Source organism: Empidonax traillii, unplaced genomic scaffold (genome assembly GCF_003031625.1).
Source record: "Empidonax traillii isolate 1590-97213 ecotype Southwest subspecies unplaced genomic scaffold, ASM303162v1 scaffold35:size4298261, whole genome shotgun sequence".
Classification (NCBI taxonomy): domain Eukaryota; kingdom Metazoa; phylum Chordata; class Aves; order Passeriformes; family Tyrannidae; genus Empidonax; species Empidonax traillii.
The window spans coordinates 1,936,368-1,954,486 of NW_020955228.1; the positions used below are offsets into that span (position 1 = coordinate 1,936,368).

Consider the following 18,119-nt stretch of genomic DNA (forward strand, 5'->3'; position numbering starts at 1 on the left):
TTATCATCAATCACAGATGCTGAGAAATGAACATAAATATGCTTATTTCTAAACCTGATAGCTTGTTGATACTCGAAAAGAGATAAATCACTCTACGAGTATCTCATAAATAATGTTAACTCACAATGAAAGCATTAATAATACCAATAGTATATAAAAAGATCTATGCAGAATGCTATTCACCTATCATAGGGTGTGGAAAGGAAAAACTAATAGCACGAACAGTTCAAAAACTCTGAGACACAATAGACTTAAAAGATATAATATGCTGTTGGAGAAGAATGCGGAATCACTAAGACCTTGCGAACTAAAGCTGTGAATCCGTATGCATTCCACTCCTCCGCAGATACCTGCCCAGGGCTACTATATGTCTAAAAGAGGGTGTCTGTGTAGAGATTTATGAATTAACTGCACTTGACTTTCAAAAACTGCTATTCATCATTGCATCGTGTTTTCAACAACGGCAGTCAAGCTAAAATGTTTCAGCTGAAGCCACTAAGTATTTGCTAACTTGATACTGATGTCAATTCCAGGGTGGAGAAAAGCACAGAAATTGAGGATTGTGGTAGGCCAATTTCACAATTCTGCAGAGCTCACTATTTTCTGACTTTTAAAGCTCCTTTCTGCTACTTGAATTTTTACTAGACCTCACTCCTCCTCTTTGCTTATACTAAAACCAATGCATCCTAATTTATTCTCTATCGAAAGATGCTGATCATCTCCAGCGAGTGCAAAAGACGAAATAACAAGAACATAATCCAAATCGCTGGTACTTTTATTTATATTTGACAGTTTGAGCAAAACAGAACAGTTTTGTAGTTGCTCCCACTTTACCCTTCAATATGCCATGATGAACAGATACTGCTGTCAATAATAAAATAACACAACCGTGTTTCTTCCACACAGTGTGCACTTGCAGCACCTGGTAGGCCTGAGTGCTCCTGTACGGATAAGTATGGATGAGAATGTCTTCTTTCAAAATAAACATTAGAAACTTGGGTAATAAATTTATAATTATCATCTCGATAAAGTCAAATGCCTAAAATCTGATTGTCTCTGAGTATAATTATAGTAATAAAAATACTGCTGACTGATGAAGAAACTTACTATCTATGCTGCAGGGATTGCAAATCAACACTTTTTTTATACTCAGCCAGTTAAAAATTCAGTCTGCATTATAAAATTCATTGGTATATAAAATAATTATTCATTGGTGTATATAAAATAATTTACCTCTAGACTGTAGTGATTAATCCCTCTGGCTTTCTCCTCCTGTATTATCTTTTTACTCTGATCTATATTATCATCATAATAAACTCATCAATTCAAGACAATACTTGGTCTTTACTGGATAAAACATGTTTATGTAAAATGCATGTTCATTGTCCTAAATCAGATCTTCAAGATATCTTTCATATAGAGTAAAACATTGTCTCAGTGGATTAGAGCAAATATTTCGAAACATGCCTACAAAGCGCAACCCTCAGAAACCTCCTATCTTATTTTAAAATCATATCTTTAATCTTATTTTGCTCTCTATATCCCTGGAGTGAATATTAAAAAGAAGGTCTATTTTACAGTTGCCAAGTGGGAATACATCATCTGAGCTGCAAATTTAAATTTAAATGCTTTAGATCTTTTAGAAAGATTAAAAATGTGAGTAGTGTTTTCATCTATATTTATGAAGTACTTATTGATAGAGTTTCCAAATTCTGTCAGTAGGGGTAGAAAAGCCTTCTCTCATTCAGAGATGGAAGTGGTTATTACAATGCCTTTCCTGTTCTCAGTAGAAGAGTTGTGGGCAGTGGTCTAGATTCAATTAAGTCAGTTTATAATTAAATTTACATTAGATCCATTTTTGAGAAATAGGAAACATACTGTTCACTGTATCAATTTTCAATTTTAAAATAAAAAGATTCACTCAAATGTCAGAACTGCAATAATTCAGGTGTTTCTGTGCAGACTATTTCAGGATATTTTTACATAAAGCCTTTTAATATCATATGATTATTGACTTTTTCACCCCACAAGACCCACTGAGAACAGCACTGACAAGTGGGGCAGACTACTAGAACTGGTGAAATGATGGACTTTGTTATATACTCCACCTATGCCATAAAAAGCCAAGTTCATTGCTGCTGCTCTGCTCCCGGCCTTTTTTCTTTTCCTCTCCTGCAATTATCACTCCTATTCTGCCTTTTTTCTCTCCCTCCCACTGAAATGTCTTTTTACCCCTTATCCTCTCTTCTTGATACCAGGTGCCTGAGTTGGGGTGGATTGTGAGCACATGAAAATCATTCTACCCCATGTCAACTAAAACACAATTAAAACACATTGTACAACAGTACCAAATGGGCACAATGAGCTGCAGTGTGTTCCTTGGGGAAAAAATGGAGGGAAGGGGGGTTAAACAAAGCGTGTGTGGGGTTTGTTCAAAGTCCAGTCATAGAATTATAGCACAGTTTGGGTTAGAAGGGGACTTTAAAGCTCAGCTAGTCCAAACCCCTGCAAAGCGGCAGGACATCTTCAACTAGACCAGGTTTCTCAGAGCCCCATCCAACCTGAACACCAACATTTCCAGGGATAGGACATCCACCACCTCTCTGGTGCCAGTGTTTGACCGCCCTCAGTGTAATAAACTTCTTTACCTAATCTAAATCAACTCTCCTTCAGTTAAAAACCATTAAAGTTTCTAGTGCTTCTCTGCAATAACATCACTTTTGCTTGCACACTCAAATGCCTGTGTTCTTTGGCTGAAGAACAGCAGCAAGAAGGAGACATGGTTGATACATTATCAGGATACAGAGGGCTTTTTCTGCCAAACTCTTGTCCTAGGATTTAAATGAAATTTGTTGCTGTACTTCAGTATGGAAACAATGTCAGGAGCCATGTGCAACTATCCCATTTCATATTAAACTGATGTTGTCTCAAATGATTTAGTGATGTTTTAGGGTGGACATCAAGTATGAGTCTCATTTTGGCATAATTTAGTGCAATATGTTATAAATTAGCACTTTGAGCTACTCTGCCCAACGTTCCCATCCCAACTGAATCTGATCTTTCACATCCTTAATGATCCTGGCAAGTATCCTCTTAAATACAGCTGTACTGCTTCTAAAAAAAATGGAATATTGATACAGAATCTTGGGGGGGAAAAAAACAAAACAAAAACAAAAACAAAAAAACACCAACTTGATGGTTTCAGTAGTGCTACCACATTTTTAGGAAAAGCTCTTATTTTAAAATAATGTTCCTGTTCTTTTTTTTTTTTTCTGTGAAGAAACAACTATCTGCCTTGTTGTTTCACTTTAGTCTGTGATAGGCTTTGATTTGAGGTAAGAGTGAACATCATTTTCAAAAGGCAACATGAAGAAAGATCTTGGCTTACAAAAAAGGATGTATGTTACTGCGATTTGGGCAGTTGATTTTCAATAATAACCCTGAACACTTCTGTATGTCTGTGTGTTTGAAAAGATGTTGCTCATGTCCCACTTAACTCTGAACACGTGGGCAGTAATTAGGCACAGAACCAGTGAGTCTCCGAGCAGTTTCTCTTAATGCTGTAATATCAATTAATACAAAACATGTCCTTGATGAATAGAAGGGGAGAACAGCCTAATTCATACCACAAAGAATTAGAAGAGGAAAAATATCCAACATAACAGCTTTTGCCAAGTAGTGAAAAGCTGAAATGAATGGGTATACAAAACAAATACATGTTTCAAATGAGCTTTATCAAGTCACGTAGGCAAGATGGATAAAGGTACTAAAACCAATACAGAAGGAAGGCATAGAAAATAATGTTCACTTAAAGGAATAATTTTGCATGTAGCGTGGAGGATCTGGATGATTATTTTTTTCTATATCGTAATTCCTTTTTTCCTATGTATGAAGAAAAAGAAACAATATTAGCCACCAGTTTTGTTCAGCACTGAACATTCAAATCCATCTCGTAGACCAGTTTCAGGCTCTTACAGAAAGGGCTAAAAGGAGCTGCTGCCACATGAAATCATGCCTGTTCTTCCACTAGACATGCAAACTCCGAAACAACAAAAGCAGTACTACAGATGACAGAACTATCAACTTACCAATGCTATTGCTGTGTCTGACACACAACTTATGAAAAACTTTCAGCAGCTATTTTCTTGCACCACTGAATCTTATCCCCACTCTCCTTCTTGGGATGAACTACTTCAGCAAAGAGATTATATTGTTTAGCAAAATTAATTTATCCAAGTGATAGAAAGACAGGTTTTTCCAATTCATACCTGAAAAAGCAGGATGATAAGGTATCTTGCCTTTGATCAGTCAGAGATAGAATTAAGGAAAATGAGGAAATCATCTGAATTCACTAAGCCAACTATTCAGAAAGCTCCAGAAAGAACATAACTAACATTTGTTGGATGACTCTAGGCAGTAAAACACACTTCTCTCAATCATCAGGAGAAAAGACCAAAGCAAACTGCAACCAAATCACCTAAGCTTTCAGAATGTCAAAAAGCTAAAAAGCTGCATCTACAGATAACTATAACTGTCATCTTTTCCAAATTTTCTATCTATTGCAAAGTTTATGCAAAATTTGAAAAAGTACTATACATTTGCCTTCTCTTCCTGTGACACACCAGTAAGAGTTACTAATAAGTTAATCAGCAAAATCTTACATGAACTGGATGTAATAAATGCACAGTTAGCTGTTATTTGATCAGAGTAATGGAGCACCTCTCCTATGAGGAAAGGATGAGAGAGTTGGGAATGAAGCCCGAGACAGAGAGGGCTTCGAGGTGACCTAGTTGCAGCCTTCCAGTATCTGAAGGGAACTTACTGGAAAGTTGGGGCAAGACTATTCACAAGAGCACGTAGTGACAGGATAAGGGGGAATGGTGTCAGAGTATGTTTAGATTAGATATTCGGAAGAACTTCTTTACTGCATGGGTGGTGGATACTCCATGTTTGGCAGCATTCAAGGACAGACTGGATGGGGCTTTGAGCAGCCTGGTCTGGTTCAAAGTGTCCTTGCCCATGGCAGGGAGGTTGGAATTAGATGGTCTTCAAGGTCCCCTCCAATCCAAGCCATTCTATGATTGTATGATGTTTAGTAACACAGCTAACTACCCAAAATTAGTTCTGGAGTAAACTTCAGTAAATGGAATTCTGTCATAAAAACAAACATGCTTAATGGAATTTTACGAGCTCCCAAAGAGTGCAATAAATCATTCCAAACATTTTGAAGCTTTATAAACAAAGCACACTCATCTCCTCTCCAAAAGATTTAGAAACAGGAAATGCAGAAAACATATTATTTCATTAAAAAAAAATTTAACTCTCCAAGTTATTTCTTCTAGAGAAATTCTAGTTAAAATTATTTTCATACAAACAGTACATAGAAGCAATACTGACTCTTTCAATATAACTTTTAAACAAGGATTTGGTATGGCTTTATGAAAATGGGTATAAATTTACTCTTGAGCCACGCCATATTGCAAGACATATCAGGGCAAACTCCCTTTAAAACACCTAAGTCAGATATCTATGGCATGGACAAAATTCCCCTTTATATCTGCCACATAGTACCAAGCAAAGATTGTTGTTCAAAAGAAGGTTTTTCATCATTAAACTTTTCGTAGCAATTTAGCAGTGAAGAATTGTTGCAGAGATGTCAGTTTTAAAGCTGCTGAAGGTTTATTCAAAAAACAAAGTTCAAAACTAAGCAGGTATCAGTTACAGCGTGGAACTCTTAAAGAGCACATCCATTAGTTTAAGCACAATTACTCTAACTGAAACTTCAACTTTGCTCACTAAAAGTAAGAGCTCCTAAACTGTACACCTGTCACAGTGTCAGAGTAATTATAACAGATCATCTACTCTTATGCACACAGAGGACACCATGGTGTCTCTCAGACAAAACCTGCCCAGCCAGAGATGGAGGGTGAAGTCTGAGAAGTGACCCACAGCCTAATAAGGGTCTCCCATGTTGACTGACCTAAAACCATTCTCTGTTTAGAGGTTCATTTACCTCACCCTCTCCTGTGGATCAAACACTCATTTACAAATTTACCAGATCATGTCTCTAGCATTTATAATCTGCCTTACCTCCCTTTGTGTTCCTGAAATTGTGCTTATGATAAGTATTGGCTGGAAAAATAGGTTTCTCCTGAAGATGAATTTGCAGTATAGCATTACAAAATGGACAAGCAGTTTGAGAGAAAATGTCACAAAATCCTTTCCTATCCTAAAATATCTCCCCTCTTAGACTTCATTCCCTAATGGGATTCTAAAATTATCCTTTTCTTTTTTTTCCTTCTTGATAGACAACATAATACTTAAAGAATGTTTTCAACGTATGACATTTTATCTATAACAAACATAGCATACTCTGCTTACATAATTTGAAGAAGTCTCAATACAAACTTTCCACTGGAAACCTTTTCCATACAAATTTTCAGATAACTAGACCTTTCATAGCAACCATTGTTGAACAGGTTCTGAAAAATCAAAATCAGCAAGGTCAAAGTGCAGAACCTCAATATTTCAGTCTCTTTGGGACATAATCATTTCAGTGTGTTAATTATTCATCAGGAAGCAAAATAAAAGTTATATTGTTGACTAATACAAGCATCTGTACCATTTTATGGATGGTTTTAAAAATTCAAGAAATAAACACAAATTCTAAAATATTAATACCTTTGCCTCATTTTTGCTTTTGCCCCAACACAAAGTGCCAAGGGCAGACTCCTCTTCAGCCACTGCTGCTAACTGTTAAGAAACAGAGTTCAAAATGTTTTATCCCTACTGTATCATGCTTTGCCCAGTCATTCCATGCTTTACATAACAATGACTTAAACCTCCAAAAGTTATGTAACATACACATCTAGTAGAGAAGGAGGGAAAATGTTTTAATAAAAATTTCTTATCTACAGAATGGGGAAAAACAGCACATGACCATGAGTCAGAACCAGAAATGGAACTTCAGCCTGACCCAGACAGGGTAGTCATTGGAAGAAGAAATTTAACTTGTACAAAAGTAACTAACACTCCCTCTGCCTCCACAGACAGAATCAAAAGAGGATGTTTACTCTCTAGTTCAGAGGCAAAGGCACATGCTGTCCCTCTCAACAATACAAAGTATTTTTGGTTCATGAACTCTATGAGCATGCAATGATAGTTATGCCATAATTCCATGGAGAAATCTTTGTGCCTTGAACACTGCAAGCATAGAGCAAATCTTGAGGACAAAAATGAAAAGCTGAACTATGAAACTGGTATCTGATCTAGTTGAAGGAAAGCTCTGAAGTCATTGTACCTCATTTTGCTTAATGAAAGATCTCAGAGGACAGGGAGAAGCATCTAAAATTGCACAGCTCAGGAAGCAAGTTCATGTGCAATCAGCATTACGACGTATACTTCATTTTACTGCTGTTGTGTAAGTAGAAATCACAAATTATCTCTGTCTCAGATCTTTTCCTAAAATTTTGACTACAAAATTCAACGCCTGGTCTTCTAAATTTAAGCACAGAACACTAGAATTCAATACAAGAATGAGAGACACTTGAGCACATAACCGCATAAGAATGGAAAGACTGAGTCAGGGAAAAAGTTGAAGGCACAGGCTCTGCCAAAAGTGCAACTTGTGCTGTTGCCAGTACCACACAGGTTGAATAAAACTCACATGTAAACAATTCCATTTTTTAAAAGATTCAGCTTGATGGAAACTTCAGAGATCAAAACAGTTAATAAATCAAACAGATTTATTTAAGTTCATTGTGAAGTAATGGGCCATGACACTCAGTAGAAAGCAAGTACACTGTAAGGTTTGGAAAACATTTAAAATACTATTTAGGAGGATGAATAAAAATTTGCTTAGGAAAGCAAAGAATGTTTTAAAATCAAATATAATGAGTTCACAATGAAAGTGCTAGAAAATCTATAATGGTGACGTTTTCCACTTTTATTCAATCAAAGTAACTGATAGAAAAATAACTTTCAGAAAATACTTCACAACAAAATCAATATTAAAATCACTACCCAGTGGAGGTTTCCTATGATCTGACTTCTTTTAATCCTAAATCCGTATATTTTTGTATCTTAAGAGGGCAGTTTAATCTAACTTTAAGTTCTCTGCATCTCACAATCTTAAGATATGAATATATTTTCATATTCAGATGTTCCAAAACATATTTAGATGAAAGCCAACAGAAATGTTTAGAAACTCAACATCACTGAGACAAAGTTGCCACAAGACTTGCTCCTGTTATCTTTAAAGGTTAAAAAATAAATAGCCCTCAGCAACCACAAGCAAGCAGTAGATTGCACTCCAAGATTGTTCTGGCCTTATGATTGGTGATGAGAAACAGCACGTATTTATTTATGGGTTGTAAGTGAATTTGCTTCTCTCTTGCTTGAACTAGATACTGCTGTCAGGAAGCTCTGTGAGCTGCTTGGTGTGAATACAGGTAAGCAGTGCTGAAGGAACAAGGGCACGTTTGCACTTCGAATGCAGACACTGACCAAATAACATGAGGCAAGTGGCTACTGAGAGACCATGGCTGACAAGGGCACAAGCACGTGTTCATAGACATCAGGCCCCTTGCATGAGAATGTTCTCTCATCATTTCTCCATAAAGACAGAGATATACAGAACAGGACTGGAGAGTCAGAGCACCTCTCCTAAGAGAAAAGTCTAAGAGAGCTGGGGTTGCTCCACCTGGAAAAGAGAAGTCTCCAGGGGGACCTTACAGCAGCCTTCCAGTAACTAAAGAGGACTTACAACAAAGATGGGGACAAGCTTTTTAGCAGGGTCTGTAGCAATAGGACAAGGGTTTTAAATCAAATTAAAACTAAACTAAAACAATTATTTTAAACTAAAAAGCAGTAAATTTAGATTAGATGTAAGGAAGAGGTTTTTTACAATGAGGATAGTGAGACAGTGGAAGAGGTTGCCCAGAGAGGGGGTAGATGCCTAACACCTGGCAACATTCAAGGTCAGGCTAGCAAGGCTCTGAGCAACCCGATCTGCTGGAAGATGTCCAGGCTCATTGCAGAGGGGGTAGACTAGGTGATCTTTTCAGGTCCCTTCCAACCCAAAAGACTGTGAATTCTATGACATAGGAGAGGAAAACAATTCTCACATAGCAAGAAAACCCACAAATCAGAGCTGATAGTCAGTATGCATGAAACATGTGCTAGAAATCTCAGCACTGAAAATACAGCTATGACATGTGGTTGTAGCTGGAAAAAAAAAAAAAAAAAAGGACAAAAATGCCTCTCCAGATATGACCAAATTTGCAAACATCTGCTAAATAACAAATCCATGGAGATGGGCCACAACAGGAGCGGGAAGATCCTCAAAACATAGGACAATAATAACAAAGCAGGAAAAGAAAAATGGTAATAGAAGAGAAACAGAACTGAAGGATTTTTTTCCTGTTACAGAAAAGAAACAGGTCAAATTATGAGAAATCTTGCAAAAAGAATCAGGTAGTACAGCAAGACCTACAAGAAGAGTCAAGATTCTGCCTTCTGAAAGAGTCAGAATCAAGAGGCAAGAAAGAGGAGGGCAACATGGCAGACTGAGGGAAACAGAACGAACTGCAGATGAGAAGCTGGGGAAGAAAGAGTAAGAAATCAAACAAACATAAGAAGAAACAATGTTTTGTATTGTATTTTGCATTTAGGATACAGATCCTAAATACATTTAGGATACAGATCACAGAATGGAACAAAGCTAAGGAAAAGAGCCTGGATTACACATGTTGAATATAATATGATAAAGGGATAGAAACGAAATAATGAAAAATTGAGGAAATTTGCAAAAAAAGAAGGTAAATGAGCAGTTAAGAGTATAAAATCCCACAGGAAATATGGAACACAGGATGACCATGCTGAAAGCACAAAGCCAAAGGATGCCACCTTACAGGCCTGGGGGGAATGGCTCAAGAAAGGGCAGTAGATGGTCAGTATGGGAGGTTGTAAGAACAAGAAAGTATCCTTCAAAAACATGGAGATATGCCCAGATAGGAAAAATAGAGAGAATAATATGTTTTGGCATAGTAAATATAAAAAAAACCCAGTACAGCAAACAAAAAACCACCAACCAACCAACCATAAAAAGATTTTTAGGAACTAGCAAAAACCAATAATAAATCCTTCCTCATACACAGCAGAAGCAGGAAGTCTTCCAGAGAATCTGTAGGGCCACCTGATGATCAACAGGTACCATGACTGCAGGGAAAGTACATTAATTCTTTGAGTTGGTGGTGGAAATTCACATATTGAATCCCCTCTTTGTTGATGGCCAACTAACCTGTAAAACTGCAGTTACTGTAGAAGAGGTATGGAAGAAATTAAAGAGAGGAATGTGACAAATCCTCAGGACTATGGGGTATTCACCCAACAGCTCAGTTCCTAGTGGTGTGCATCATCTCTAGTTAAAAAATTGCCTTAGTAAGCATGACTGTGTGGTAATACTTTCAAACTTAAAACAAGAATAAAAAGGCGTATATCTGTACAAGACAATTTAACAGAAATATTAAGTACTCAATAATAATAGCAGAGGGCAAGTTAAAGATGATGGTAAAGTCAACATGTCTTTCTTTTAAGGTTTGACTTTACAATCTTACTGTATTTCTTCAAAGGAGTGGGTGACAGTTGATGGAATTTACTGGGATTTCCAACAAATTTCCTTGTCAAAGGTTTTTAAGAAAATTAAGGTGCTAGAAGATAAGACAGAAGTCCTGACAGGGATAAATGCTTGCTCCAGAGTAAAAAGGGTAGGAGTAAATTGTCAGTCCTCAGAACAGAACCCACATAGTACAAGTGGGATTTGTTACAGGATCTATGTTGTTCAGCACATTCGTAAATGAACTGGAAAAATGAGTAAACAATAACATGAATTTGCTTATGATACAAAATTCATTAGGGTAGGGGCTGACTAAAATGAAATGTAGGAAGATCATTATGAACTGAGTAATTAGGCAATAAAATGATAAATGAAATCGAACTTAACTGAATGTAAAACAATACCTGTATATTTCACATTTTAAACGATGGGACCTCAGCAGAGTAGAAGAAAGAACTTGTGTTTAGGACACTATTTTGTAAAGAAACATCTCCCTTTCTCTGTTTTCCAGTCTATCTAGCTGTTCATTAGGGGACACACTGGAGTTTACAGTTTACATGGACCTCAGGGGACACGGCAAGAGCATGAAACAGAAATCCTTCAGGGCTAGTTACCTGCTAAATGACATCTCTGGGGGGACAGCATGGGAGCCAGGTGAGAAGACTAATTTTTAATGCCTAGCTTAGCGTTGCTTTAAGTTGAGAACACTAACAACTCGAAAGTGGAACTGTCCCTAAACAGATACAATGGATTCCAGGGGTTTCTGTTAGGCAAGCTAGCAATGGAAAAGTTAATAGCCATTTGTTTGCAAACAAAATTTTGTGTCAAAATCCTTTCATCTTAAATGTTTATATGTTTCTACTAAGAGATAGCAGGTCAACATCAAAGCTTTCATAAGGGAAAAAAAAATCAGAATCATTCATATTAACAGATTTGAAGATGAAGCTCCAATATGATGCAATGCTCATAGTATTTTTTTTTTTTTGCAAATGGTTCCAGTTAAATGTTTAGTTCCTATTACATTAAAGTATCTAGAATAATTAATACTTTTCTAAGTTGCTATATTGTATATTTCATATTTTCTTTTCCTCTAGAGAGCTCAGCATTTCATATTTAGTCCACTTGTTCCCCAAATTCCAGTCCATACTATGAAGCTATTTTAGAGTAATATATTTTATACAATTAAAATAGTCACAAAAGAAACAACTGGCAACCTTTATTGCCTAACACTGCCAGAATGGCTGAACAAGGGTGTAAGAGCAAGGATGCCTAACGACCATTTTAAAGACACAGAACTTTTAAGATAAGTCTACATGCCTTAATCATTTTTGGCTGACAAGGTGATGGAAGAACTCTGATTTCTCCAATTATAAGTTCAATAGCTGAAACAAGTCTAAAAAGGTCATGTGTAAAAGGCATAAAACATTAACCTCATCATTTTCTGTGCAGCTTGTTAAACTCCTAGAAGTTGCAATAGCAGAGACAAATTGAGCAACTTTCTGACCTTTCTCTGATAAAAACCTATACAGTTACTTAATGAAAACCCAAAAGGTTACCAATTATTTTTCTTAAAAGCCCACCATCCTCAGACTGGGAATTTGGTACTGCACTGCAAAGTTAGTTTGTGGAAACGCTTTCTTTGATTGCCCTTACTGGAGCTGCACAGTTATAATAAGTCCACTAATTTGTTACCTGTTTTGGCTACAAGAGCATGAAGACTTCAGGGAAAACAAGGAAAGGCAAGAGAGAGAACAACAGAGAAAAATAGGCAGCAAGAGAAAACAAGCAAGAAAATATATACAAGAGCATGTATGTATGTATTCACAGTAGACACACTGAAACCCTGAAATAGAAGAACAGCAATCACAATTTGTTGATCAGTATGATCCAGTTTCAAGCTTCAGGATATCTACGAAAAAGAGCAGAAGTAGAGCCCAGCAGCTGTGATTCCCACATCTGTACACACCAGAGTGCTGCAAGCAAAAGTGAAATTTCAAGGTTCTGTGTTTATGACCTTTTCTGACTCAAAGCCCAAAGTGTAGCCAACATTTTGGTAAACTTTGAACTAATATATTTTTTAATTGACTAATGTTCCAGAGACATCTTTTTTAATTTCTTGACAACCTCTGAATGGTACAAAACAGACAAAGAAGGCTTGTTTGATCAAACAGATTACAATTCAAAATACAAAGCCAACTACCTCGTTTATCACTTCTGTATATATTACATAGTGGAAAAAAATATCCACACATATATTTCTTTGAAGCTACTCAGCTTTCTGTCTTTTGAACATTAAATTTAGAATTGATTTTCTGGAGTTAAGTAGTATAAATATTTCATTGACAGGAATCTCAGAGCTTTCAAACAATTAAGACACTAATATTTAAAAAATATATACAAATATGTTGTACTAACAGCAGTTGTTACAAACAGTATGACAGAATCTATGTTTAAAACCTAGAACTTTCTATAGTTTCTTGTAGTTCTATTTCAGAAGTCAGTGTTTGTAAATCTTTTTCTACCTATTGCAAAATATGCATTAGTAACTGATTGCAGACAGTAGTAATAACTAAGGATAAAATAGTGTCCAACTTCCATAAGTATCCATCTTTGGATTTAAAGATGAATGACCAGTTAGGATTTTGCATTAATAACCTTAGAGATGCTGATTCCTATTAGGTTACTCATACAGAAAATTTCAAAGTAATTTAGTTTCCCTCTCTGTCCCAAACTCTGTGGAATCAAGATCACTCAGGCTCATCACACAGTTGTACAATTTTCCTTGATGAAAGGATGAATAGGCCATAGGATCCCAATACTTCAAAGTTCAGTTTCTGACTCTTGAAAATACTAAACAGTAATTACTTGGCCTTGAGGACTTCTATGAATAAATGTAGGTTTCCAGATTGATTACAATCTTTTTTGTCATTGCAGTTGAAATAAAAAAATGGCATCTTGAAAAACAACAAAAAAAAAGAGGTCTTCAAGCAGCATCCCAATCATTTTAATCAGATTGCAATCATTTGACCACTTCAATTATAATTATTAAATGAATTAAGAAGCACACAGGGGTCATGTAGGGCAGGACTCATTTGTTTTCAATGAGTTTTCAAAGCTTTAGTTTGTGATCTTACTTCATTTGCCCTTCAGGCTCGTTATCTCACTTCTAGTTGCCAAACCACCTTCTGCTTTGCGGATTGCCCCATTTGGGGTTGTGTTCCCTGTTTTGAGAACTACTGCCTTAATGTTTGCACATAATACTATATCAAGGGATCTTTGATGAAAAAGAAACCATAAATGTTTACCTTTGGGGTTTACCGAGGCAGACAGAAAACACTTTTAGCACTCAAGTATTTCTTGAGCCATGAAGCACATGGTAGATGAGTCTCTTGTCTTTGAAAAGTCTTTAGGGCTACAATAAGTGTCCAGTATGTTTGCATAAGAAATCACCCACAGTTCAGTTTTCTTTTCATTTCAACAACTTCATAACAATTATTCTATTGCGCCATTTGTCTCTTTTTAGTGTATGGACTGTGATTCTTCTGGCCATCAGTGAATAGTTACTTTATCTTAATCAAACAGAAGTTTCAGAGGCAAAAGTATTTGGAGTCCCCTTACCCCAGGCAAGCCTCAGCACATATTTGCTGTTCTGAGCCTACATTTTGTCATTTACCTCTATGAAGTAGCGTTGGGGTAGCTTTGCACCAAGTAAGATTATTTTTAATTAATACAGTTCTATAACCAAGATATATTAGTATTGCTTTCATATTTTAAAGCTTTCTGTGGCTTCCTATGTCCATTCAAACATGCTTTTTTTTGGATGATCACTGTTCCTTTTTATTCTTTATGAAAAGTAACAAATGTATTACTGAAGCCTACAGACCAAGATTTTATTACTGTAATCTTTGCAAGCTACTGAATTTCAACTCCTATGATAGGAAATGCTGCTTATATTTTCTTTATGTGAGCTATTTTTTGTAATTCAGTCATAAGAAATTATTATTTTAAAAGGAATAAGAGCAGTAAGTAAATACCATATTTTTAAAACATTACTATCATATTTAAGCATAAACCCATTAACTACCTAGGGTATGTTTAAATATAATTATCCACATGTGTGAGATTAAGACCCAAGTTCATTAATACTCCATTGCTCAGAGCATGGAAAACAAATTACTACCAAATGCAGCTGAGGTTTCCTCCCAAATCTTGTAGTTCAAATGATATAAACCAATGCTTTTAAGATTAATATATTTCCACACCTGTATGGTAAAAATGATTTGATACTACCTTTCATATTCTTTGGCTTCTCAGCAGTTCTTAAGACTCCTTTAAAGTAAAATTTTGTTTATTTAACAATAACTTGGCTTCTTTTTATAGGCTTTCCTCCTAATGTTCAGAATTTGCTATTCTGCATTACACCCTAATAGACTGTCATTAATATAAAGATTCTTATTCTAATACAGAATAATTCCATAGTATTCATTGCTGTTTTCAAGGTGAACTACTCAATAAATCAAAGCAGTTAGAATTTTACTAACATTTTCACCAACATATGCCAGTAGCATCTTCCATAAAAAATGGATTTTTCCCCCTATTTTTAATTCACCTTATTTTTCAGCTATTTTCTTCAACTGATCTGCAAAATCCTAAAAAACTAACTCCATAAGTTCAGACTCTGGAATTTACTGATTACTCTTTTCCCCTTTGTATTGCAATGAGTAAACTATTTCTACTATTCTGGAAGTGTTTTAGAAAAGAAAAAAGTAAAATTATTTTCACAACTGAAATTATAAATTAACAGTGTTTTCAGGATGTAAAATAGAGCTGTTATGAAGAGGATCCAATCTTAGTAGCAATATCAGTAATTTGATATTCCATGCATGATGTTTACAAGAGAAACGACTATTTGTGTACCAGCTTATGTGTTCAAGTTTGAACAATTGGAAGGTACAAAGCAGGTTATTTGTAAGACACATTAAAGCCTTTTCCTTTCATTCTCCTAATTTTCTTCTTATTTTATTAAATGTTCATTAAAATACTTGACATCTCTTTCTGAATACCAAATAAACACTGCATTTACGAAGTGAAAATAAATATTCATAATTTTTCCTAGGGCTTCACAGCTCCTTCAATGCCATCAAAAACATACTCCTCTGTTCCAAAAGCGTTTCATTTCCTGTTCCAAAAGATTAAAAAATTTATATGTTTTTTTTTACATTTTTTTATGTTATATAAAATATTTCAACAAATTTGCTTTTCTAATGCAGAATCTGAAAGACTGCCCCCATATTCTTTAATACCAAGACACCATCACACCCACCTAATCGTATAACTCTCTTAAATGTAACATAATTTCACTTCAGTATTATCATGGTCACGTGCTTCAATAAATTTCTCATCCCTTACATTTTATCCCTGTTTTGGAGTTAGTAAATCTGTATCTATCAACTGTGTATGTCTGGTAGTGAGGATATAAAACTGTCAGTTAGAGGTAAGCTCCATGAAGTAATTATCTGTCATCACTCTTTTCCTGAACTAAACTATAGCTTTCCAGGACTTCTGAAGAGCAGACAGTGAAAGAAGATATTGCAAAAATAGACTGAGTAACCTGCATTACAGCATCAGGTGCTTTTTGTGTTTCCACTTCTCCTGGACTGCCCATTATGCCTGTATGAAATTTACCTTTCCATCCTTGAGCACGGAATTCACCTATTAATGGGTTGCACTAAAATTAAAATACCTTGGTGACTCTCAAATCATGCTCTGGACTTCAAAAAAAAAAAAAAAAAGCCAAACCTGTTTTAAAGATATCTTTTACCTTTTCATGTAACAAACTGCTTTTGTTCAGTGTCTCTCAGTCTCACCAAGACCAATAATAAAGTTTGGGTTATGTCATTTCTAGATTCATATGTCAAATCTTTCCATAAGTTTTCACTAGAAACAAGTATGTTCTTTGTAGATCTGCAGCCAAAAGAAAACTTGATACATATATCACACATATACAAATATAATTTCAAACCACTGACAAGCAGGAACTCAAGACTTTGTCCCTGTCTTTGTGAGCAGGGTGTGTATTAATGCCATTTTAAAATAAGATAGATAACTAGAAGTAGTTTACTTACTTTGCAAAGTGTTTTATTCCATTTAATATTTTTTCCATGCTAATAAATGATGGCTCTGCCTGCAGTCATCTTAGATAATGATTCTAGCATTTTATTTTTTAAAAAGTGGAGGCAGCAGTCTGCTGCAATTCTTTTACCACCAAGGACCAGGAACTTCCATTCAGATGTCTTACTGCTCTTCTACATGCTAGTTAATGTAAAATGTTTTGGTGCCATGGTCATAAAAATCCACTGAAGATTATAAAAGTTGTCCTTTTTTCCAGTCAGCTTTACTAATCAGTGCTATCCACATATGTCCATTTGATCCACTTAAATACTCAATGAATTTTAAAAGGAAAAAATTATAGTTACACTAAAGTAATATTTGCAATGTTACTTTTTACCATGCTAAGGTGTCTCAGAGCTGTTTCCAACAGTTATTCAAATTGTTTTTACTAAAGGAAGCCAGTTCACCCCGGAAAAAAAAGGGGGTTTGATAGCACCAGAAAGAAGACTGAAACTAATTGTATTCCCCTGTATGTTTTACAAATGAGAGACAAACTAACATCATATAATAGCAATATTCATATTCTGTTGGCATCAGAAGTCTATAAAAGCATAAACTGATAGTTATTGATACTCACAGCTCTTAATAAAGCCCAGAATTTGAAGGGATAATCAAGGTTTTGGTATACTAGAAAAAGATACAAAACTATAGCCATATTTAATCACTTACATATAAATACCTAATTCAACAAAAAAAAAAATCAGTTAAGATTACATTTATTCTTCTGTGTTAAGATTTCATTTGAATATCTAACTTACTATTTTCATTGCTAACTGAGTTAAGAATCTGCATAACTATATCTGCACTGGAGGCAAGGCAGCCCATTCTTCTGGCTGAAATAACATGTATCCCAGGCAAAATGGTTTATTTTAAATAGCTTTTCTGAGTACAAAGGATGCTGGAGCGGGAACCCTTTTTGCCTCCACCTGAGGCAATTTACTACTATTACAGAGACAGACACTGTCTCAACACCTATATGCTGTGCCCTTCCTGTCCCCTGAATACCAAACACTGTTTTGATGAGGGATGTAAAATACGGCAGAATCACTGACTGAATGAACTTTTACTATTTTTTTACCTTTATAATGCTGCACAAAGCAAGTTTCAAAGCAGAAAAGCAAAAAGGGTCCTCATGTCTTCATTTGCTTCTAAAAAATGCTTACCATTTATTCCTCCCAAATCAAAAAGCTTACATTTTTGCCTATAACTACAGGCTTGTCTGAATTTTGAACAAGAACAGGCAAGAATCTTCAAAAAAATCCTTTTCAAGTCATATTTATTTCCCTTTGATTTTGTTTTAAATGAAGATTCCATCATTAATCATATAAATGGC

At 35.5% G+C, this 18,119-nt stretch overlaps 1 protein-coding gene across 4 annotated transcripts in view; it reads right to left on the minus strand.

Annotated features, from left to right (window-relative positions):
- CRPPA (CDP-L-ribitol pyrophosphorylase A) overlaps nt 1–18,119 on the minus strand; it is a 113,640-nt gene that overhangs the window by 25,868 nt on the left and 69,653 nt on the right. Inside the window, exon 10 of one of the 4 annotated variants that reach the window (XM_027877906.1) lies at nt 13,930–14,027. The exons of the other annotated variants lie outside the window; for them this stretch is intronic. Within the exon in view, the coding sequence (XP_027733707.1) occupies nt 14,022–14,027 (6 nt within the window). The 3' untranslated portion in view covers nt 13,930–14,021. Of the gene's footprint in view, nt 1–13,929; nt 14,028–18,119 lie in introns of those variants that run through there. 4 annotated transcript variants of the gene reach the window in all.